A 25862-nucleotide genomic window follows, 5' to 3' on the forward strand; every position below is an offset into this window, starting at 1 on the left:
CGTCCACAGCCACCCCTCTGTCCAAGTATACCACGTCCACCACCACCCCTCTTTCCAAGTATACCTTGTACACCAGCACCCCTCTTTCCAAGTATACCACGTCCACCAGCACCCCTCTGTCCAAGTATACCACGTCCACAGCCACCCCTCTGTCCAAGTATACCACGTCCACCCTCACCCGTCTGTCCAAGTATATCACGTCCACCGTCACCCCTCTGTCCAAGTATACCACGTCCACAGCCACCCCTCTGTCCAAGTATACCACGTCCACCGCCACCCCTCTGTCCAAGTATACCACGTCCACCATCACCCCTCTGTCCAAGTATACCACGTCCACCATCACCCCTCTGTCCAATTATACCACATCCACAGCCACCCCTCTGTCCAAGTATACCACGTCCACCGCCACCCCTTTGTCCAAGTATACCACGTCCACCGCCACCCCTCTGTCCAAGTATACCACGTCCACAGCCACCCCTCTGTCCAAGTATACCACGTCCACCGTCACCCCTCTATCCAAGTATACCACGTCCACTGCCACCCCTCTTTCCAAGTATACCACGTCCACCAGCACCCCTCTTTCCAAGTATACCACGTCCACCAGCACCCCTCTTTCCAAGTATACCACGTCCACCGCCACCCCTCTGTCCAAGGTGGGGAAGTTTGGGGGGCTGAGGATTTTGATGTTCTGATGTGCCCCTCCCCCCCTTGCCGACCAACATGGAGCCCCTCATGGCTGCACTCTTGTTGCCACCATCAAGCATGACTAATGCAGGTCTATGGCTCTGCCTCACATCCGCCTGTCAACTGCGTTTGATGCATGGGATTGCGGCGTGGTACTGCGCCATTTATAGGGTAAAGCAGGAGGTGGGGAGGCGACCCTCTCATCGTACCCCCCCCCCACAAAAGGGATTCCAGTGACAGAGCGTACCCCGAAGCTGGCCCCTTTGTGGAGCAGGATGGGTTCGGGGTCCAGAAGGGCGCTGCTGCCGTCTTCATCCTGCGTGATGGCGATGACCCCGGAGAACACAAAGTAGAAGCTGTCGCCTCGATGTCCCTTCCGCACAATGACTCTCCCGCGTCCGAACCTGCGGAGAAACTGTCGCTGGTGAATGCTGAACTGATCATTGGACCCCCATCACTGGGAGGATGAATCCCCCGACACCAAAGTGTGCCCAGCAACCGCATCCATGACACCGAGCACTAACACCTGCCCAGACACGGTGGTGGGGGGGGGGGGGGGTAACACTGGTAATGGTATTGTCTGTTGATCCTGCCAGAAATCCAGGGATGTGATCACTCCCTATGTGCTCTGCCTGTGCTGTCCCCTCAAGCGGTGTAATCACCCCACCCAGACCACCGCCTCCCATCTTGTGGCCCCCTACTGCATTGATTGATGGCGTGTGAGCGGCGGCGCCCCCCGTACTGACTTGCGGTAATACACGACTCGGGCCAACATGTGCTGCATCTGGGTGCTGTATCGCCGGAAACTGAGAATCCCCATCATCATGCTGCGGATAAAACGGATGTCGTGGTCATTGCGGTCCTCCGGCCTCCGCAGAGCCACCTCTATCGCCTTGTCAGGGAAGGTGAACTACAACCACAAGAAACACAAATACAAAGGATTTCAGGTAAAATCTCAGAAAACAGAAACTTCATCATTTTTCAGAAAAAAGCTGAAACTGTCATCACTAAAAAGCCTTCCTTGATCTGTAGTCAGTGGCTCCGCCTAGGCTGGGATGATGTCATCAATCTGCTGCAGGCAGGAGGAAGCATTTCCTCAGTCTCCCCTCCCCCAATGATCAGACTGTACATTGAAACTTTGTAGAAGGAGGAAGCATTTCCTCAGTCTCCCCTCCCCCAATGATCAGACTGTACATTGAAACTTTGTAGAAGGAGGAAGCATTTCCTCAGTCTCCCCTCCCCCAATGATCAGACTGTACATTGTAACTTTGTAGAAGGAGGAGACATGTCCTCAGTCTCTCCTCCCCCAATGATCAGACTGTACATTGAAACTTTGTAGAAGGAGGAGGAGGCATTTCCTCAGTCTCCTCCCCCAGTGATCAGACTGTACATTGTAACTTTGTAGAAGGAGGAGGAGGCATTTCCTCAGTCTCTCCTCCCCTAGTGATCAGTAATCTATACGGGGGGGGGGTGCTGTACTGGGGGAAGGGGTTGTGTATTGAGGGAAGATGTGTACTGGAGGGGGAGATGTGTTCTGGGGGGTGGATGGGGGGGAGATGAGTATTGGGGGTAAAAATGTGTACTGGGAGGAGATATGTACTGGGGGGGGGGGGGGGATGTGTACCTATGTGGAGCTGTACTGGAGGGAGAGATGGAGAGATATGTATTTGGGGGAGATCTTTAGTGGAGAGAGCTGCGCTGGAGGGTTATATTGGGGGGAATATGTACTTGGACTGTGCTGTGGGGAGATGTCTGTACTGCAGAGGTGAGGGGGGGGGGGGCTGTGCTGTGGGGAGATGTCTGTACTGCAGAGGTGAGGGGGGGGGGCTGTGCTGTGGGGAGATGTCTGTACTGCAGAGGTGAGGGGGGGGGGCTGTGCTGTGGGGAGATGTCTGTACTGCCGGGGGGGGGGGACTGTGCTGTGGGGAGATGTCTGTACTGCAGAGGTGAGGGGGGGGGACTGTGCTGTGTGGAGATGTCTGTACTGCAGAGGTGAGGGGGGGGGACTGTGCTGTGGGGAGATGTCTGTACTGCAGAGGTGAGGGGGGGGGGGACTGTGCTGTGTGGAGATGTCTGTACTGCAGAGGTGAGGGGGGGGCTGTGCTGTGGGGAGATGTCTGTACTGCAGAGGTGAGGGGGGACTGTGCTGTGGGGAGATGTCTGTACTGCCGGGGGGGGGGACTGTGCTGTGGGGAGATGTCTGTACTGCAGAGGTGAGGGGGGGGCTGTGCTGTGGGGAGATGTCTGTACTGCCGGGGGGGGGGGACTGTGCTGTGGGGAGATGTCTGTACTGCAGATGTAGGGGGGGACGTTGACTCTTTACTGTGGGGAATGATTTGTACTGGGGGGCAGGGGATCTGTACTAGTGGGGGACATATTGTGTCTGTACAGTGAGCAGATATTGTCTTTAAGTTCTGGTTCCGCTAACCTTTGAGGGGGGGTTCTATCAAAGCTCCGCCCTAGAGGAACTCTAAGCTGGAGAACTCCAGTGACAGTCTCAGCCTCGTCATTTACCTCATACTGACTTTTGAAGAAACTCGTGTCGAACGCCAGAGCCAACTTCTTCTTCTTCTTTCTTTGCCATTCTTCTTGTGGAGAGTAAAAAGATGCAGAAAATCATCAGATCTCCTTTTCCTAGATGCACAGAACCCCCTACACCCCCACAGTGCACACAGAACCCCTACACCCCCACAGTGCACGCAGAACCTCTACACCCCCACAGTGCACACAGAACCCCCTACACCCCCACAGTGCGAACAGAACCCCCTACACCCCCACAGTGCACGCAGGACCTCTACACCCCCAGAGTGCACGCAGGACCTCTACACCCCCAGAGTGCACACAGAACCTCCTACACCCCACAGTGCACACAGAACCCCCTACACCCACACAGTGCACACAGAACCTCTACACCCCCACAGTGCACACAGAACCCCCTACACCCCCACAGTGCGAACAGAACCCCCTACACCCCCAAAGTGCACGCAGGACCTCTACACCCCCAGAGTGCACACAGAACCTCCTACACCCCCACAGTGCGCACAGAACCCCTACACCCCCACAGTGCACGCAGAACCCCCTACACCCCCATAGTGCACGCAGACCCCCCCTATACCCCCACAGTACACACAGAACCCCCTACACCCCCACAGTGCGCACAGAACCCCCTACACCCCCACAGTGCACGCAGACCCCCCCTATACCCCCACAGTACACACAGAACCCCCTACACTCCCACAGTGCACACAGACCCCCTACACCCCACAGTGCACACAGACCCCCCTACACCCCCACAGTGCACACAGACCCCCTACACCCCACAGTGCACACAGACCCCCCTACACCCCCACAGTGCACACAGACCCCCTACACCCCTACAGTGCACACAGACCCCCTACACCCCCACAGTGCACACAGACCCCCCTACACCCCCACAGTGCACACAGACCCCCTACACCCCCACAGTGCACACAGACCCCCCTACACCCCCACAGTGCACACAGACCCCCCTACACACCCACAGTGCACACAGACCCCCCTACACCCCCACAGTGCACACAGACCCCCCTACACCCCCACAGTGCGCAGTGGTATCCTTCCCTTCTGTCCAAAGCTATGAAAATAATTTGTTCATTTCTACACTTTATCTCTCTGATGGACCCACAGGGCTGCGTGTGGTCTGAGTCCCTATCAGAAACAGCTGAGCAGGACATTTGCTGTTGGAGGTGCAGCCATAGACACCTATGGAGCTCCATGAGTCTCTATAGAGGAAGTTAGAACCTCCCCCAACAACCGGTCCCCTATAGCCCCTCTGATTTCAGATAAGGACTCACACAATACACAGCCGGCTCATGTTTGATGAGATGAGGAATGCGATGGAGGTGGAGTCATAGATATCCAATGAGCTCTATGAGTATCTGTAGCGGAAGATAGAACCTCCCCCAACAACCGGTCCCCTATAGCCCCTCTGATTTCAGATAAGGGGCTCACACAATACACAGCCGGCTCATGTTTGATGAGATGGGGGATGCGATGGAGGTGGAATCATAGATATCCAATGAGCTCTATGAGTATCTGTAGTGGAAGATAGAACCTCCACCAACAACCGGTCCCCTATAGCCCCTCTGATTTCAGATAAGGGCTCACACAATACACAGCCGGCTCATGTTTGATGAGATGAGGGATGCGATGGAGGTGGAGCCATAGACACCTAATGAACTCTATGAGCATCTGTAGCAGAGTTTAGATATTTCTCTAATTACCAGCCACCCATAACCATTCTGATTTCAGGTAAGGGCTCAGAGAACACACAGCCAACACGTGTTTGATGAGATGAGGGATACGATGTGCATTCAGTCATAGATACCTGTTGACCTCTATAAATATCTGTAGTGGAAGATAGAACCTCCCCTAACAACCAATCCCCTATAGCCTCCCTGATTTCAGATAAGGGCTCAGACAACACACAGCCGACTCATGTTTAATGAGATAAGGGCCACAATGTGCATTGAGTCATAGATACCTGATGACTTCTGTGAATATCTGTAGTGGAAGATAGAACCTCCTCTAACAACCGGTCCCCTATAGCCCCTCTGATTTCAGATAAGGGCTCAGACAACACACAGACAATGATGAGATGGGGGATGTGATGGACGCAGGGGCGGACTGACCATTCGAGCACTCGGGTAGGGTCAGTAGGGGGCCCCATGAAATCCCCCTGTTACATTTCTATAGGCTTTTTTGGGTGTGCTTTGAGTGTGGGCAAGGACACAGGGGCCCCATGATCCCCTATTGCCCCGGGGGCCCCATGAGTTGTCAGTCCACCCCTGGATGGACATGAAGCCATAGATACCCACTGAGTCTCCTGACTATCCATAGCAGAAGTTAGAACTTCCCCTGACAACCCAGTCCTCTATAGCCTCCCTGATTTCAGATAAGGGCTCAGACAACACACAGCCAACAAATTTGATGGGATGAGGGATGCAGTCATAGATACCTGTTGACCTCTGTGAATATCTGTGGGGGATGTGATGGATGTGAATACCCACTGAACCTCCTGACTATCCATAGCAGAAGTTAGAACTTCCCCTGACAACCAGTCCCCTATAGCCTCCCTGATTTCAGATAAGGGCTCAGACAACACACAGACAATGATGAGATGGGGGATTTGATGGACGTGAAGCCATAGATACCCACTGAGACTCCAGACTATCCGTAGCAGACGTTAGAACCTCCCCTGACAACCCAGTCCCCTATAGCCTCCCTGATTTCAGATAAGGGCTCAGACAACACACAGCCCGCTCATGTTTGATGAGATGAGATTGGTGTATAATATACAGAGAGGGAATGTATGTATTACAATAAATCACTCACCTCCTTCTCCTCCTCCTCCTCGTAGGTGGATTCTGAAGAATTGAATCCAGAAACTTCAACATCCCCCCAGAAGGATGACCCCCTCGCCTCCTCTGCAGCATGGATGAAGCATCTGGTGGCCACTTGTAGGTTGGTGACCTGCTGCACCGCATCGCGGAGACTCTGGAGGGGAAAGGCAATAGATATGAAATGTAATTTGTTACGGCTCTGAGACCCAAATTCTTATGATGCAAATATTAAATATCTCCATCCATGTGATGCCGGCAGACGGCAAGCACTCTGAATGCTCCTTCAGGCAGCTCCTGTGCTATAAAAGAGTCCCGAATGACTCAGAGGAGCGACGATTGCCCGCCCTCCCAATCATGTGATTCAGGTGTTCCAATCCCCTCCAATCATGTGATTCAGGTGTTCCAATCCCCTCCCAATCATGTGATTCAGGTGTTCCAATCCCCTCCAATCATGTGATTCAGGTGTTCCAATCCCCTCCATATCATGTGATTCAGGTGTTCCAATCCCCTCCCAATCATGTGATTCAGGTGTTCCAATCCCCTCCAATCATGTGATTCAGGTGTTCCAATCCCCTCCCAATCATGTGAATCAGGTGTTCCAATCCCCTCCCAATCATGTGATTCAGGTGTTCCAATCCCCTCCCAATCATGTGATTCAGGTGTTCCAATCCCCTCCCAATCATGTGATTCAGGTGCTCCAATCCGCTCCCAATCATGTGATTCAGGTGTTCCAATCCCCTCCCAATCATGTGATTCAGGTGCTCCAATCCTCTCTCAATTATGTGATTCAGGTGTTCCAATCCCCTCCATATCATGTGATTCAGGTATTCCAATCCCCTTTCAATCATGTGATTCAGGTGTTCCAATCCCCTCCATATCATGTGATTCAGGTGTTCCAATCCCCTCTACATCATGTGATTCAGGTGTTCCAATCCCCTCCCAATCATGTGATTAAGGTGCTCCAATCCCCTCCATATCATGTGATTCAGGTGTTCCAATCCCCTCCCAATCATGTGATTCAGGTGTTCCAATCCCCTCCATATCATGTGATTCAGGTGTTCCAATCCCCTCCCAATCATGTGATTCAGGTGTTCCAATCCCCTCCATAGCATGTGATTCAGGTGTTCCAATCCCCTCTACATCATGTGATTCATGTGTTCCAATCTTCTCCCAATCATGTGATTCAGGTGCTCCAATCCCCTCCATATCATGTGATTCAGGTGTTCCAATCCCCTCCATGGACACATGTGTATACAATCAAGCCCCTAGGCATGCAGACGGCTTCTACAAACATTGGTGAAAGAATGGGTCGCTCTCAGGAGCTCAGTGACTCCAAGCGTGGTCCCGTGATAGGTGGCCACCTGGGCAATAAGTCCATCCGTGACATTTCCTGGCTACTAAATATTCCACGCTCAACTGTTAGTGGGATTATAACAAAGTGGAAGCCACTGGGAACAACAGCCACTCAGCCACCGAGTGGTAGGCCACGTCACATGACAGGGCGGGGTCAGCGCATGCTGAAGCGCACAGTGCGCAGAAGTCACCAACTGTCTGCAGAGTCAATAGCTAAAGACCTCCAAACTTGGTGTGGCCTTCAGATGAGCCCAACAACAGTGCGTAGAGAGCTTCATGGAATGGGTTTCCATGGCCGAGCAGCTGCATCCAAGCCTTCCATCACCAAGTGCAATGCAAAGCATCGGATGCCGTGGTGTAAAGCACACCGCCACTGGACTCTAGAGCATTGGAGGCGTGTTCTCTGGAGTGACCAATCACGCTTCTCTGTCTGGAAATCCAATGGATGTGTCTGGGTTTGGCGATTGCCAGGAGAACAGTACTTGTCTGACTGCATTGTGCCAAGTGTAAAGTTTGGTGGAGGGGGGATTATGGTGTGGGGTTGTTTTTCAGGGGTGGGACTTGGCCCCCTAGTTCCAGTGAAGGGAACTCTTAAGGTGACATTTTGGACAATTTCATGCTCCCAACTTTGTGGGAGGAGTTTGGGGATGGCCCCTCCCTGTTCCAACATGACTGCACACCAGTGCACAAAGCAAGGTCCATAAAGACATGGAGGAGCCAGTTTGGGGTGGAGGAACTTGACTGTCCTGCACAGAGTCCTGACCTCAACCCCATAGAACACCTTTGGGATGAATTAGAGCGGAGACTGCGAGCCAGGCCCCCTCCCCCGACATCAGTGCCTGACCTGACAAATGTGCTTCTGGAAGAATGGTCCAACCTTCCCATAGACACCCTCCTAAACCTTGTGGGGGGCCTTCCCAGAAGAGTTGAAGCTGTTATAGCTGCAAAGGGCGGAGCCAACTCAATACTGAACCCTACGGAGTAAGACTGGGGGGCCATTAAAGGTCATGTGTGTGGAAAGGCAGGCAGGTGGCCCAGTACTTGGGCTAATATAGTGTAGAGATAAATAGATAGATAGATAGATAGATAGATAGATAGATAGATAGATAGATAGATAGATAGATAGATAGATAATAGATAGATAGATAGATAGATAGATAGATAGATAGATAGATAGATAATAGATAGATAGATAGATAGATAGATAGATAGATAGATAGATAATAGATAGATAGATAGATAGATAGATAGATAGATAGATAATAGATAGATAGATAGATAATAGATAGATAGATAGATAGATAGATAGATAATAGATAGATAGATAGATAGATAATAGATAGATAGATAGATAGATAGATAGATAGATAGATAGATAGATAGATAGATAGATAATAGATAGATAGATAGATAGATAATAGATAGATAATAGATAGATAGATAGATAGATAGATAGATAGATAGATAGATAGATAGATAATAGATAGATAGATAGATAGATAGATAGATAATAGATAGATAGATAGATAGATAGATAGATAGATAGACAGATAGATAGATAGATAGATAGATAGATAATAGATAGATAGATAGATAGATAGATAGATAGATAGATAATAGATAGATAGATAGATAGATAGATAGATAGATAGATAATAGATAGATAGATAGATAGATAGATAGATAGATAATAGATAGATAGATAGATAGATAGATAGATAGATAGATAGATAGATAGATAATAGATAGATAGATAGATAGATAGATAGATAGATAATAGATAGATAGATAGATAGATAGATAGATAGATAATAGATAGATAGATAATAGATAGATAGATAGATAGATAATAGATAGATAGATAGATAATAGATAGATAGATAGATAGATAGATAGATAGATAGATAGATAGATAGATAGATAATAGATAGATAGATAGATAGATAGATAGATAGATGATAGATAGATAGATAGATAGATAGATAGATAGATAATAGATAGATAGATAGATAGATAGATAGATAATAGATAGATAATAGATAGATAGATAATAGATAGATAGATAGATAGATAGATAGATAGATAGATAGATAGATAGATAATAGATAATAGATAATAGATAGATAGATAATAGATAGATAATAGATAGATAGATAATAGATAGATAGATAGATAGATAGATAGATAGATAGATAGATAGATAGATAATAGATAATAGATAGATAGATAATAGATAGATAATAGATAGATAATAGATAGATAGATAGATAGATAGATAGATAGATAGATAGATAGATAATAGATAGATAATAGATAGATAGATAGATAGATAGATAGATAATAGATAGATAGATAGATAATAGATAATAGATAGATAGATAGATAATAGATAGATAGATAGATAGATAGATAGATAGATAGATAGATAATAGATAGATAGATAGATAGATAGATAATAGATAGATAGATAGATAGATAGATAGATAATAGATAGATAGATAGATAGATAGATAGATAGATAGATAGATAGATAGATAATAGATAGATAGATAATAGATAGATAGATAGATAGATAATAGATAGATAGATAATAGATAGATAGATAGATAGATAGATAATAGATAGATAGATAATAGATAATAGATAGATAATAGATAATAGATAGATAGATAGATAGATAATAGATAGATAGATAGATAGATAGATAGATAGATAGATAGATAATAGATAGATAGATGGATAGATAATAGATAGATAGATAGATAGATAGATAGATAGATAGATAATAGATAGATAGATAGATAGATAATAGATAGATAATAGATAGATAGATAGATAGATAGATAGATAGATAGATAGATAGATAATAGATAGATAATAGATAGATAGATAATAGATAGATAGATAATAGATAGATAATAGATAGATAGATAATAGATAGATAATAGATAGATAGATAGATAGATAGATAGATAATAGATAGATAGATAATAGATAGATAGATAGATAGATAGATAGATAATAGATAGATAGATAGATAGATAGATAGATAGATAATAGATAGATAGATAGATAGATAATAGATAGATAGATAATAGATAGATAGATAGATAGATAGATAGATAGATAGATAGATAGATAGATAGATAGATAATAGATAATAGATAGATAGATAATAGATAGATAGATAGATAATAGATAGATAATAGATAGATAGATAATAGATAGATAGATAGATAGATAGATAATAGATAATAGATAGATAGATAATAGATAGATAGATAGATAGATAGATAGATAGATAGATAGATAGATAATAGATAGATAGATAATAGATAGATAGATAATAGATAATAGATAATAGATAGATAGATAGATAGATAGATAGATAGATAGATAATAGATAATAGATAATAGATAGATAGATAATAGATAGATATCCTTGGATTTTGGGCCTCTGAGTGGCCAGGCTGTGAAGTGTCACACGTGTGGTATCCCCGTATTTAGGAGCAGAATGTGTTTTGGGGTGTAATTGGAAGCAAGGCCATAATGTGTAATAGGAATATCTAATAAATTGACAACTTTCTGTTAAAAAAAAAAAGAAAAGAATAAAATGTTAGTTTTCCTAAAATGTGTGGCAATAAATTAAATCTTCAAAATAATCACCCGGCCTTTTATAAATACTTTTGTGTGTTTGCCTACCAGACGTTGTCATTTTGTGGGTGTTTCCATTGTTTTGGTACTCCAAGGCCTCCAAACACATGATAGGTAGACAGGAATCTAAATGCATAATTTACGTTCCTTAAAATCTTAGAGGTGCCCCCCGGGTTTTGGGCCCCATTATGCGGCTAAGCTGCAAAAGAATTTCACATACTCGGGAAGAATAGAAGAATGTGGTTTGAGGTGTGATTTATAAGTATATCTTATTAATTGACCGATGTGTGTAAAAAAAAAAAAAATACAATTTAATTTAATTTTCTGTCTCCATTTTCCAAAAAAAAAGTGATCTTCAAAAGACTCACCATGACTCTAATGAATTACATTGGATCTTCAAGAAATGTGATAGATAGTCCAGAAATTAGATGTGTAATTTATGCTCCTAGAAAGCCTGAAGGTGCTCCTTGGATTTTGGGCCCTCTGTGCAGCCAGGCAGTGGAAAAATTCTCACACATGTGGTATCCCCATACTCAGGAGGAAAGACTGAAGGTGCTCCTTGGATTTTGGGCCCCTCTGTGCAGCCAGACAGTGGAAAAAAGTCTCCCACATGTGGTAGCCCCATACTCAGGAGGAAAGACTGAAGGTGCTCCTTGGATTTTGGGCCCCTCTGTGCAGCCAGGCAGTGGAAAAAAGTCTCAGGAGGAGCAGCAGAATGTGCTTTGGGGTGTAATTGCAAGTAAACCTGTTCTGTGGGTGAGAAATAACTTGGCAAAATTGCAAGTTTGTGAAATTCTGCCGTTCTGAGCAGGGAATTTCAGAGGTCCGAGGTGCAGCGCAGTAACTGGCTACAGACAGTGCAGAGCGTAGCCGTGTATAACAGAATTGGATTTCACTCTGTGCTGTGGAAAGGCACCCGAGGAGGAAGTCTTGCTACCTGTGCTCCAGCAGTGACCCCGGTCCTCCCTCCTTCCAGCGGTGACCCCGGTCCTCTCTCCTTCCAGCGGTGACCCTGGTCCTCTCTCCTTCCATCGGTGACCCCTATCCTCTGCCCTGCTGTTCCCCAGTACAATGCCTAACCAGTTCTTGTGCACTCCCCTGCTGACCCATGTAGTCTGTCCTAAAACCTAGCATCTTCTAGACTGCTGATCCTCTCCTCCGCCCCGCTGACCCCCTGTACACAGCCCCGCTGACCTCTCGTCTTCTGCCCCCCATTTTTTTACTGCCCTCCCCCCACATCAGCCAAGCTAGATCCGGTGCTGCTTCCTGGCATTTTCAGGCCTCAAGAAAAACGATCGTCCGTCAGCACATCAGGATCGATCCATTGTTACATATATGTACCCCGGTGTGTGGACTCTACAGACTGAATTGGGTGATTTTCATCGCAGAAATGTCGCAGAAATGTGGCAGAATACATTTCCACCGAAATTTATGGAGAAAGATAATTTGATTGCAAAATTTAACAGAAAATGTGAAAAACCTTTTTTCTTTTTTTTTCAAATTTTTTTTGGTTTATATAGCAAAAAAAAAAAATGCCCGCCAAAAGAAAACCCCATCGGTCTCAAAAAAACGATTAAAAAATTATTTTCACTGGGTGCGACTTGCCATGCGACTTGCCGGCCAGAAGACATAAAGTCGATCGACTTACCCTGTTGCTCGCCCCCCCTGCCGCCGGTGCGCTCTTCAGTTGTCGAACGTTGCGGTAGGTGGGCGGGCGCTCGCCGTTCTCGCGTACAATGTAGGTCTGCTGGCGCTGCATTGTACGGGGCGATGTCAGAGATCTGCGACTGCTCGGGCTGCGATTTGAGTCGGCGGGCCGGTCGCACGTAGTGGAGGACGCCTGCGGGTTGCAAGGAATGCGGTAAGTACAGCACCTTTGTCATCGCCCCCCGACGCAAGCCGAGCCGCTAACCCTCGCAGTGGGGGGAGGAGCTTTCCCCACGCATCACGCAATTTAGCGATCGGGATTAGATGTCTTGTTACACGCCGGTCACACCGATTACACCCCGATCACACGGCTGCGATTACACCCCGGTCACACCGATTACACCCCGGTCACACCGATTACACCCCGGTCACACCGATTACACCCCGGTCACACCGATTACACCCCTCGGTCACACCGATTACACCCCTCGGTCACACCGATTACACCCCGGTCACACCGGTTACACCCCGGTCACACCGATTACACCCCTCGGTCACACCGATTACACCCCGGTCACACCGGTTACACCCCGGTCACACCGATTACACCCCGGTCACACCGGTTACACCCCGGTCACACCGATTACACCCCTCGGTCACACCGATTACACCCCGGTCACACCGATTACACCCCGGTCACACCGATTACACCCCGGTCACACCGATTACACCCCGGTCACACCGATTACACCCCTCGGTCACACCGATTACACCCCGGTCACACCGGTTACACCCCGGTCACACCAATTACACCCCTCGGTCACACCGATTACACCCCGGTCACACCGATTACACCCCGGTCACACCGATTACACCCCGGTCACACCAGTTACACCCCTCGGTCACACCGGTTACACCCCGGTCACACCGATTACACCCCGGTCACACCGATTACACCCCGGTCACACCGATTACACTCCGGTCACACCGATTACACCCCGGTCACACCGATTACACCCCGGTCACATGGCTGCGGTTACACCCCGGTCACATGGCTGCGGTTACACCCCGGTCACACCGATTACACCCCGGTCACATGGCTGCGGTTACACCCCGGTCACATGGCTGCGGTTACACCCCGGTCACACCGATTACACCCCGGTCACACGGCTGCGATTACACCCCGGTCACACCGATTACACCCCGGTCACATGGCTGCGGTTACACCCCGGTCACATGGCTGCGGTTACACCCCGGTCACACCGATTACACCCCGGTCACACCGATTACACCCCGGTCACATGGCTGCGGTTACACCCCGGTCACACCGATTACACCCCGGTCACACCAAAGCGGATTTTGAAAACATGTGACTTACAGCGAAGTCGAACGATTTCAAAGTCGGGGTGACCCGCCGATTTCATTGCCATTTGCAAGACGCAGAGGACTACGCAAATCACAGGTGATGTGACCGGGGGCGGGGCTAAAGTCCTCAGAAATCCCATACAAGTTGCACAATTTTAAATTGCAGCCGTGTGACTGATGGCGGAATCGTCCTGAAAAGGCGCATTCGCATGAATTCGCAGCAAAGAATTTTCTATTCTATTCTTTTCTATTCTATTCTTTTTGAAATTTGAATTTTGGTAGATGGCTACATTCTTTCTATTCTTTTCTATTCGATTTTTTCTATTATAATTTATTCTATTCTATTCTTTTCTATTCCTTTATTTTCTATTTTCTATTCTATTTTTTTAATTTGAATTTTGGTAGATGGCTGCATTCTTTCTATTGTTTTCTATTCAATTCTTTTGTATTCTATTTTTTCTGTTCTAATTTATTCTATTCTATTCCTTTTTTTTCTATATTCTATTTTTTTCTATTCTGTTATTTTCTATTCTGTTCTTTTGTTATGTATACTATTCTTTTTTGAAATTTGAATTTTGGCTGATGGCTGCATTCTTTCAATTGTATTCTACTTTTTTTTCTATTCATTTATTTTCTAGTCTATTTTTTCTATTTTATTCTATTCTATTCTTTTAATTGTATATTCTATTCTATTGTTTTTGAAATTTGAATTTTGGGAGATGGCTACATTCATTCTATTGTATTCTATTTTTTTCTATTCGATTCTTTTCTAATCTCTTTTATTCTACTCTTTTACGTTCCTTTATTTTCTATTCTCTAAAATGTGAATTTTATAAGATGGCTACATTATTTCTATTGTTTTCTGTTTTTTTTCTGTTCCATTTTTTCTATTGTATTTTATTTTATTCTATTCTTTTCCATTCCTTTATTTTCTATTCTATTATTTTAATATTCTATTTTATTCTTTTCTATTCTATTCTTTTTGAAATTTGAATTTTGGTAGATGGCTACATTCGTTCTATTGTATTCTTTTTTTTTCTATTCAATTCTTTTCTATTCTATACTATTCTTTTCAAAATTTGCCAAAAATGTATGAAGATCGATGAAGAATTCCGGAATGCGACATTATTTGCTCCCCTCCCCCCCCCCATCCAGTTATTGATGCAACGTGTGGGCAGTCGGTCCCTGCATGCACACCCCAGGCAGCTCTCCTTCTCGGGGGGTCACGTGCGGTCAGTCCTGTCCGTCACACAGCTATCAGGCGACAGTCGTGTTTGTCCTGCGGCTCTATAGCAACTCATCATTTATTAACCGGGAAGGCTGGGAAGACGCAGAACATTCGCATGATATGATTTCTAATAATTTACCGCCCCCCCCCCCCTGCTGAGGGACCACCATACCCCCCCCCTCCGCTGAGGGACCACCATACCCCCCCCGCCGAGGGACCGCCATACCCCCCCCTCTGCTGAGGGACCGCCATACCCCCCCGCTGAGGGACCACCATACCCCCCCCCCCCCCGCTGGGGGACCACCATACCCCCCTCTGCTGAGGGACTGCCATACCCCCCTCTGCTGAGGGACTGCCATACCCCCCCCCCGCTGAGGGACCACCATACCCGGGGCTCAGGCCAGGATCTGCTGCTCAGAACGGGAAGGGCTGCGACGTCAGTATTACCCCGGGTTCACACTATGCGGTGCGGGACAACGCATGTCATTGGACACGCAAAGGTCTGTGCGCTGCGATTTGAGCCGCACACTTTCTACAGCTCGGATCGCATCCGCCCCAAAAAGGCGCAGAACCCGCCCCTGAATCGCATCGCATGGGTGTTCTCACGCGATTTCTGGCGATCACACAGCGTTTTGCGATCTGTTTCAGGCGGCCATTGATTTATCATTGACCAGCCGCACCAGATCGCATGAAGGTGATGCAAATGCAGAATGGATGTGATCCAGGTCTCAAAGGATCTATAGAAACACATTGCTTCAGTTGAAGATTTTGGCCGTTGGTTGATCCATTGTGCTCACCAACAAGGGTTCCTCCAACAACTACAAGGAACGTCTCACCTCTGTGCTCCCCAACAAGTGTTCCTCCACCAACTACAAGAAATGTCTCACCTCTGTGCTCGCCAACAAGAGTTTCTCCACCAACTACAAGGAACGTCTCACCTCTGTGCTTGCCAACAAGGGATTCCTCCACCAACTACAAGAAACGTCTCACCTCTGTGCTCCCCAACAAGGGTTCCTCCACCAAGTACAAAGAACGTCTCACCTCTGTGCTCCCCAACAATGGTTCCTCCACCAACTACAAGGAACGTCTCACCTCTGTGCTGACCAACAAGGGTTTCTAGACCAACTACAAGGAACGTCTCACCTCTGTGCTCACCAACAAGGGTTCCTCCACCAACTTCAAGAAACGTCTCACCTCTGTGCTCGCCAACAAGAGTTTCTCCACCAACTACAAGGAACGTCTCACCTCTGTGCTTGCCAACAAGGGTTCCTCCACCAACTACAAGAAACGTCTCACCTCTGTGCTCCCCAACAAGGGTTCCTCCACCAAGTACAAGGAACGTCTCACCTCTGTGCTCACCAACAAGGGTTCCTCCACCAACTACAAGGAACGTCTCACCTCTGTGCTCCCCAACAAGGGTTCCTCCACCAACTACAAGGAACGTCTCACCTCTGTGCTCCCCAACAAGGGTTCCTCCACCAACTACAAGGAACGTCTCACCTCTGTGCTCACCAACAAGGGTTCCTCCACCAGCTACAAGGAACGTCTCACCTCTGTGCTCCCCAACAAGGGTTCCTCCACCAACTACAAGGAACGTCTCACCTCTGTGCTCGCCAACAAGGGTTCCTCCACCAACTACAAGGAACGTCTCACCTCTGTGCTCCCCAACAAGGGTTCCTCCACCAACTACAAGGAACGTCTCACCTCTGTGCTCCCCAACAAGGGTTCCTCCACCAACTACAAGAAATGTCTGACTTCTGTGCTCCCCAACAAGGGTTCCTCCACCAACTACAAGGAACGTCTTACCTCTGTGCTCCCCAACAAGTGTTCCTCCACCAAGTACTAAGTCATGTTTTTTCGACGATCAAATACTTATTCTACTCCCTGAACTGCAACTCCATTTATTACTTTTGTATCGTTTGTTTCTTCTGGATTTTTGGTTGATATTCTGTCTCTACCATTTAAAATACACCGATGAGAACAATTATAGAACCTTCATTTCTGTGTAAGTGGGCGAACCTACAAAATCTGTAGGGGGTCAAATCATTATTCCCCCCAAAAAAAAAAATCATTCATTTCCCCACTGTATGTACATATCCAATGTACAGAACCAGGAACCCAGCACAGGGATGGTGGGAATCCCTCATAATGGGCACAGCGGGTGTACAGACCCGGGAACTCAGCACAGGGATGTTGGGAATCCCTCATAATGGGCACAGCGGGTGTACAGACCCGGGAACTCGGCACATGGATGGTGGGAATCCCTCATAATGCACACAGCGGGTGTACAGACCCGGGAACTCGGCACAGGGATGGTGGGAACCCCTTATAATGGGCACAGCGGCTGTACAGAGCCAGGAACTCAGCACAGGGATGATGGGAACCCCTCATAATGGGCACAGCGGGTGTACAGACCCGGGAACTCAGCACAATGATGGTAGGAACCCCTAATAATGGGCACAGTGGGTGTACAGACCCGGGAACTCAGCACAGGGATGGTGGGAACCCCTCATAATGGGCACAGCAGGCGTACAGACCAAGGAACTCAGCACAGGGATGGTGGGAACCCCTCATAATGAGCACAGCAGGTGTACAGACCCAGGAACTCAGCACAGGGATGGTGGGAACCCCTCATAATGAGCACAGCAGGTGTACAGACCCGTGTATGACCTGGAAATGTGAAATCATATATATATGTGATTTTGCGCACCCGTGCCGCCCTGTAGCAGTACTTCTACCATAGGGCGGTCGGGAAGCGGTTACTGACTCATGACATTGTGCTCCAGCATATGTTGCCATTTCTCAGACTGCAGCTGCAACACAGACCAATGCGACGTCATCGCCACGCATCCGGGACTGCGATAGTGCGGATGGAAATCTGGCACTAACTAATGCTGGGGGGAAACTGACTTAACTGGCACTGACATCACCAGTGGCACCATACAGTAACATAATACAGTGACATCACCAGTGACATCATACAGTGACATCATACAGTGACATCACCAGTGACATCATACAGTGACATCACGAGTGACATCACGAGTGACATCATACAGTGACATCATACAGTGACATCATACAGAGACATCACCAGTGACATCATACAGAGACATCACCAGTGACATCATACAGTGACATCACCAGTGATATCATACAGTGACCACCAGTGACATCATACAGTGACATCACCAGTGACATCATACAGTGACATCATATAGTGACATCATACAGTGACATCATACAGAGACATCATGCAGTGACATCACCAGTGACATCATACAGTGACATCATACAGTGACATTATACAGTGACATTATACAGTGACATCACCAGTGACATCATACAGTGACATCACCAGTGACATCATATAGTGACATCATACAGTGACATCACCAGTGACATCATACAGAGACATCATGCAGTAACATCAGCAGTGACATCATACAGTGACATCACCAGTGACATCATGCAGTGACATTATACAGTGACATCACCAGTGATATCATACAGTGACATCACCAGTGACATCATACAGTGACATCATCAGTGACATCATACAGTGACATTATACAGTGACATCATCAGTGACATCATACAGTGACATCATACAGTGACATCACCAGTGACATCATACAGTGACATCACCAGTGACATCATATAGTGACATCACCAGTGACATCATATAGTGACATTATACAGTGACATCATACAGTGACATCACCAGTGACATCATACAGTGACATCATACAGTGACATCATACAGTGACATCATACAGTGATCAGTGATAATAAGTAAGGATGGACTACATGTTCCAGTCAAACCTAAGTCTGCCTCGAACACAGGCTGTTTGTGTGTTCAGTGAACACACGGACGGTACGAATGTTCACTCTGACAGTGTGTTGTGATTGGTCAAAGCAATGCACCTGACCACACTTTGTCCAAACACAGCGTGTGATGACGTCACAAGGGGGAGGACTGAGCACCGCCCCTTATGACGTCATGACAGTATTTAGGAAATGTCATCGGGGGCACAGCTGTCAGAAGGTGAGAGCCGGCGTCGTGAGCGGAGCGCTTTTCTTTTTTCAGGTAGCAGCAGCGGCGGGCATCATGATTGACATCAGATCTACTGCGGGGGACATTTTTTTGATTTTGATTTTTAATAAAGGACTTGTCACAGACCATCTCCTGTATTATATTGCACTACACTTTTTTTGAACGGGTAGCAGCACCATGTACTGCATCGTCTGATCGATGTTTATAAACAATGTTACTTTTACTGTGGGGAAGGGGACATTAGAGTGTAAGCGGGGTCCGGGGAGAGCGGATATAGTGAACGCGGGGTCCGGGGAGAGCGGATATAGTGAATGCGGGGTCTGGGGAGAGCGGATATAGTGAATGTGGGGTCCGGGGAGAGCGGATATAGTGAACGCGGGGTCCGGGCAGAGCGGATATAGTGAATGCGGGGTCCGGGGAGAGCGGATATAGTGAATGCGGGGTCCGGGGAGAGCAGATATAGTGAATGCGGGGTCCGGGGAGAGCGGATATAGTGAATGCGGGGTCCGGGGAGAGCGGATATAGTGAATGCGGGGTCTGGGGAGAGCGGATATAGGGAATGCGGGGTCCGGGGAGAGCGGATATAGTGAATGCAGGGTCCGGGGAGAGCGGATATAGTGAATGCGGGGTCCGGGGAGAGCGGATATAGTGAATGCGGGGTCCGGGGAGAGCGGATATAGTGAATGCGGGGTCTGGGGAGAGCGGATATAGGGAATGCGGGGTCCGGGGAGAGCGGATATAGTGAATGCGGGGTCCGGGGAGAGCGGATATAGGGAATGCGGGGTCCGGGGAGAGCGGATATAGTGAATGCGGGGTCCGGGGAGAGCGGATATAGGGAATGCGGGGTCCGGGGAGAGCGGATATAGTGAATGCGGGGTCCGGGGAGAGCGGATATAGTGAATGCGGGGTCTGGAGAGAGCGGATATAGGGATTGCGGGGTCCGGGTAGAGCGGATATAGTGAATGCGGGGTCTGGGGAGAGCGGATATAGTGAATGCAGGGTCCGGGGAGAGCGGATATAGGGAATGCGGGGTCCGGGGAGAGCGGATATAGTGAATGCGGGGTCCGGGGAGAGCGGATATAGTGAATGCGGGGTCCGGGGAGAGCGGATATAGTGAATGCGGGGTCCGGGGAGAGCGGATATAGTGAATGCGGGGTCCGGGGAGAGCGGATATAGTGAATGCGGGGTCCGGGGAGAGCGGATACAGTGAATGCGGGGTCCGGGGAGAGCGGATATAGTGAATGCGGGGTCCGGGGAGAGCGGATATAGTGAATGCGGGGTCCGGGGAGAGCGGATATAGTGAATGCGGGGTCTGGGGAGAGCGGATATAGGGAATGCGGGGTCCGGGGAGAGCGGATATAGTGAATGCGGGGTCTGGGGAGAGCGGATATAGGGAATGCGGGGTCCGGGGAGAGCGGATATAGTGAATGCGGGGTCCGGGGAGAGCGGATATAGTGAATGCGGGGTCTTAGGAGAGCGGATATAGGGAATGCGGGGTCCGGGGAGAGCGGATATAAGGAATGCGGGGTCCGGGGAGAGCGGATATAGGGAATGCGGGGTCCGGGGAGAGCGGATATAGTGAATGCGGGGTCCGGGGAGAGCGGATATAGTGAATGCGGGGTCCGGGGAGAGCGGATATAGGGAATGCGGGGTCCGGGGAGAGCGGATATAGTGAATGCGGGGTCCGGGGAGAGCGGATATAGTGAATGCGGGGTCCGAGGAGAGCGGATATAGTGAATGCGGGGTCCGGGGAGAGCGGATATAGTGAATGCGGGGTCCGGGGAGAGCGGATATAGTGAATGCGGGGTCCGGGGAGAGCAGATATAGTGAATGCGGGGTCCGGGGAGAGCGGATATAGTGAATGCGGGGACTGGGGAGAGCGGATATAGTGAATGCGGGGTCCGGGGAGAGCGGATATAGTGAATGCGGGGTCCGGGGATAGCGGATACAGAAACAGGATCAACAGCAGGAGCAGAAACAGGATCAGAATCAAGAGCAGGAGCTGAAGCAAGAGAAAGGAGCAAGAGCAGGAGTAGGAACAGGAAAAGGAGCAGGAACAGTATCAAGATCAAGAGCAGGAATGGGAGAAGGGGCAGAAACAGGGGCAGAAACAGGGGCAGAAACAGGAGCAGAATCAGGAGCAAGAGCAGAAGCAGAAACAGGATTAAGAGCAGGAACAGGTGCAGGAGCAAAAACAGGATCAAGAGCAGGAAATGGAACAGGAGCAAGAGCAAAAGCAGGATCAGGATCAAGAGCAGGACTAGGAGCAAGACCAGAAGCAGGATCAGGATTAGGAGTAGGAACAGGATCAAGAGCAGGAACTGGAACAGGAGCAAGAGCAAAAGCAGGATCAGGAGCAAGAGCAGGACCAGGAGCAAGACCAGAAGCAGGAACAGGATTAGGAGCAGGAATAGGATCAGGATCAAGAGCTGGAGAAGAAGAAGGAACAGGATCAAGAACAGGAGCAGAAGCTGGAACAGGATCAGGATCAAGAACAGGAGCAGAAGCTGGAACAGGATCAGGATCAAGAGCAGGAGCAGAAGCATCAATAATCAGGTGTATGGCACGTGGGTACAACACTGAGGCATTGATCAATGGGATTTGCTGGCCACTGGGAGACGCATGCTGATGGATATCAGAACCACACCCTTCTGTTTTGGGAACCACAGTGCCACCAGCAGGTGATCCAGGTTCTGACACTCACCTCCTGTCAAACTTCTCTGAAAAGCGATCCACCATAGAGAGTGGTGTCAAGCTCTGCTCCGTGTGTACATGTAGGCTGTGGTGCAGAACGGCTTCCTCCGTCAGTCATTCTGGTGAGCGAAGGTCGAGGTCATGCTGCCCAGCCACTGCCTACACACTGTGTACATTTACATCCCCCCCCCCACCAGTCTTCAATGACAAGACAACTGCCCTGCCATGTAGGGCCGGCTCCATTCACTCAACTGCCATTTAACTATTTATACAATACGGACAAAGGCGAGGATGTAAACCTCATGGTTTATTCTTCAGCAGCCTAAAGTGACACTAAAAGGTATTCTCCTAAAATAATCTCTGCAATTCCACCACCTAACCAGCCTTCCCTCCCCACCTCCATCGATGAGCCTTCCCTCCCCACCTCCATGAATGAGCCTCCCCCCTCCACCAATGAGCCTTCCCTCCCCACCTCCATCAATGAGCCTTCCCTCCCCACCTCCATCAATAAGCCTTCCCTTCACACCTCCATCAATGAGCCTTCCCTTCACACCTCCATCAATGAGCCCTCCCTCCCCACCTCCATCAATGAGCCCCCCTTCACACCTCCATCAATGAGCCTTCCCTCCCCAGCTCCATCAATGAGCCTTCCCTTCACACCTCTATCAATGAGCCTTCCCTCCCCACCTCTATCAATGAGCCTTCCCTTCACACCTCCATCAATGAGCCTTCCCTTCACACTTCCATCAATGAGCCTTCCCTCCCCACCTCCATCAATGAGCCTTCCTTCCCCACCTCCATCAATGAGCCTTCCCTTCACACTTCCATCAATGAGCCTTCCCCTCCCCATTTCCATCAATGAGCCCTCCCTCCCCACCTCCATCAATGAGCCCTCCCTTCACACCTCCATCAATGAGCCTTCCCTTCCCCCACCTCCATCAATGAGCCTTCCCTTCACACCTCTATCAATGAGCCTCCCCCTATCCACCTCCATCAATGAGCCTTCCCTCCCCACCTCCATCAATGAGCCTTCCCTTCCCCACCTCCATCAATGAGCTTTCCCTTCACACCTCTATCAATGAGCCTCCCCCTATCCACCTCCATCAATGAGCCTTCCCTCCCCAGCTCCATCAATGAGCCTTCCCTCCCCACCTCCCTCAATGAGCCTTCCCTCCCCACCTCCATCAATTGGCATTCCCTCCCCACCTCCATCAATTAACCTCCCCTGATCCACCTCCATCAATGAGCCTTCCCTCCCAACCTCTATCAATGAGCCTTCCCTACCCACCTCCATCAATGAGCCTTCCCTTCCACACCTCCATCAGTGAGCCTTCCCCTCCCCACCTCCATCAATGAGCCTTCCCTCCCCACCTCCATCAATGAGCCTTCCCTTCACACCTCCATCAATGAGCCTTCCCTCCCCACCTCCATCAATGAGCCTTCCCTTCACACCTCCATCAATGAGCCTTCCCTTCATACCTCCATCAATGAGCCTTCCCTCCCCACCTCCATCAGTGAGCCTTCCCCTCCTCACCTCCATCAATGAGCCTTCCCTTCCACACCTCCATTAGTGAGCCTTCCCCTCCCCACCTCCATCAATGAGCCTTCCCTCCCCACCTCCATCAATGAGCCTTCCCTTCACACCTCCATCAATGAGCCTTCCCTCCCCACCTCCATCAATGAGCCTTCCCTTCACACCTCCATCAATGAGCCTTCCCTTCACACCTCCATCAATGAACCTTCCCTTCCCCACCTCCATCAGTGAGCCTTCCCCTTCACACCTCCATCAATGAGCCTTCCCTTACCTCCATCAATGAGCCTTCCCACCTCCATCAATGAGCCTTCCCTTCACACCTCCATCAATGAGCCTTCCCTCCCCACCTCCATCAATGAGCCTTCCCTTCACACCTCCATCAATGAGCCTTCCCTCCCTCCTCAACCTCTATCAATGATCCTTCCGTCCCCACCTCCATCAATGAGCCTTCCCTTCCCCACCTCCATCAATGAGCCTTCCCTTCCCACCTCCATCCATGAGCCTTCCCTCCACATCTCCATCAATGAGCCTTCCCTCCCCACCTCCATCAATGAGCCTTCCCTCCCCACCACCATCAATGAGCCTTCCCTCCACATCTCCATCAATGAGCCTTCCCTTCACACCTCCATCAATGAGCCTTCCCTCCCCATCTCCATCAATGAGCCTTCCCTCCCCACCTCCATCAATGAGCCTTCCCTTCCCCACCTCCATCAATGAGCCTTCCCTTCACACCTCCATCAATGAGCCTTCCCTCCCCACCTCCATCAATGAGCCTTCCCTCCCCACCTCCATCAATGAGCCTTCCCTCCCCACCTCCATCAATGAGTCTTGGCCACCCATGACTCTGTCCATCCTTGGACCGTCCTGACCCCCGCAGACCAGGAACATCCCACAAGATCTGCAGTTTTGGAGTCGCTCTGACCCCGTCCTCTAGACATTACAACGTGCTCCATGTCAAAGTTCTTCAAATCCTTACACTTGTCCAGTTTGTCTGCTTTCCACATCAACTTCAGGGACAACATGTTCACTTGCTACCTAATATATCCCGCCCACTTTCAGATGCCATTAATCAATGTTACCTGTCAGTGGTCAGAAAGCTATGACTGATCAGGGCACTGTATATAGATCGATCGATCGACTGATCGATCGATCGAATCCTTTGTGCACCGAACCTATGGATGCAAAACTCTCGGAATCTCTTGGCTCATTGAGAAGCAGCCAGACGGGGATTTTGTGTTGTCGCTCGATACGTGTCCTCTAGTATGTGATTAGGAATGAAGTCCGAGACGAGATCCCCCAACAATGGGACACAATCCCCCAACAATGGGACACAATCCCCCCAACAATGAGACACAATCCCCCAACAATGGGACACAATCCCCCAACAATGAGACACAATCCCCCAACAATGGGACACAATCCCCCAACAATAGGGATCAGCCAGGAGGATGGAAAGTCTCTCCGGCCCGTCCAGCCAGACACAGAAAAGAGCCTCACCTTGTGCGGTCTGCTGGACCGGATTCCTGTGTCTGCAGGTAACATGCTTCTCCCACCGTCACCTGCCTGACTGTCCGGTGCGCCGGCTCTCGCCCCCTCCTGAGGATACACGCTTCCTGATCGTCCCACCGCCCAATCACCCTCCTGTTTACTGCCTGGAGCACCCGGCCGCACCATGGGGACTTGTGTCCGCCATCAATCATCGCCTGTCATTTCTAGGATTCCGGACACTCCGGGGTAAGATAGCGCTGACATAGACCGCGGCGCTGTACAGAGATCACTGAGCCAGTCACATCCGTACCAGAGGAGCTTACACTCTAATGTCCCCTCCCCCACAGTCACATCTGTACCAGAGGAGCTTACGCTCTAATGTTCCCTCCCCCACAGTCACATCTGTACCAGAGGAGCTTACACTCTAATGTTCCCTCCCCCACAGTCACATCTGTACCAGAGGAGCTTACACTCTAATGTCCCCTCCCCCACAGTCACATCAGTCTCTGTACCAGAGGAGCTTACGCTCTAATGTCCCCTCCCCCACAGTCACATCAGTCTCTGTGCCAGAGGAGCTGACACTCTAATGTCCCCTCCCCCACAGTCACATCAGTCTCTGTGCCAGAGGAGCTGACACTCTAATGTCCCCTCCCCCACAGTCACATCAGTCTCTGTGCCAGAGGAGCTTACACTCTAATGTCCCCTCCCCCACAGTCCCATCAGTCTCTGTACCAGAGGAGCTTACACTCTAATGTCCCCTCCCCCACAGTCCCATCA

At 49.0% G+C, this 25862-nt stretch overlaps 1 protein-coding gene across 1 annotated transcript in view; it reads right to left on the minus strand.

Moving 5' to 3' along the window:
* LOC149431147 (cyclic nucleotide-binding domain-containing protein 2-like) overlaps window positions 1-25271 on the minus strand; it is a gene marked incomplete at its 3' end in the record, with an annotated part of 31152 nt that extends 5881 nt beyond the window's left edge. The window contains exons 1-5 of the mRNA XM_089665865.1: window positions 25095-25271; window positions 6058-6219; window positions 3199-3255; window positions 1431-1594; window positions 932-1088 (exon numbers count right to left, since the gene is read on the minus strand). Of these exons, the coding sequence (XP_089521991.1) occupies window positions 932-1088; window positions 1431-1594; window positions 3199-3255; window positions 6058-6219; window positions 25095-25271 (717 nt within the window). The remainder of the gene's footprint in view (window positions 1-931; window positions 1089-1430; window positions 1595-3198; window positions 3256-6057; window positions 6220-25094) is intronic.
* Window positions 25272-25862: the final 591 nt, after the last annotated feature.

Source organism: Staurois parvus, unplaced genomic scaffold, assembly GCF_062004578.1.
Source record: "Staurois parvus isolate SC_StPar_1 unplaced genomic scaffold, SC_StPar_1.0 ptg002379l, whole genome shotgun sequence".
In the NCBI taxonomy this organism is placed as follows: domain Eukaryota; kingdom Metazoa; phylum Chordata; class Amphibia; order Anura; family Ranidae; genus Staurois; species Staurois parvus.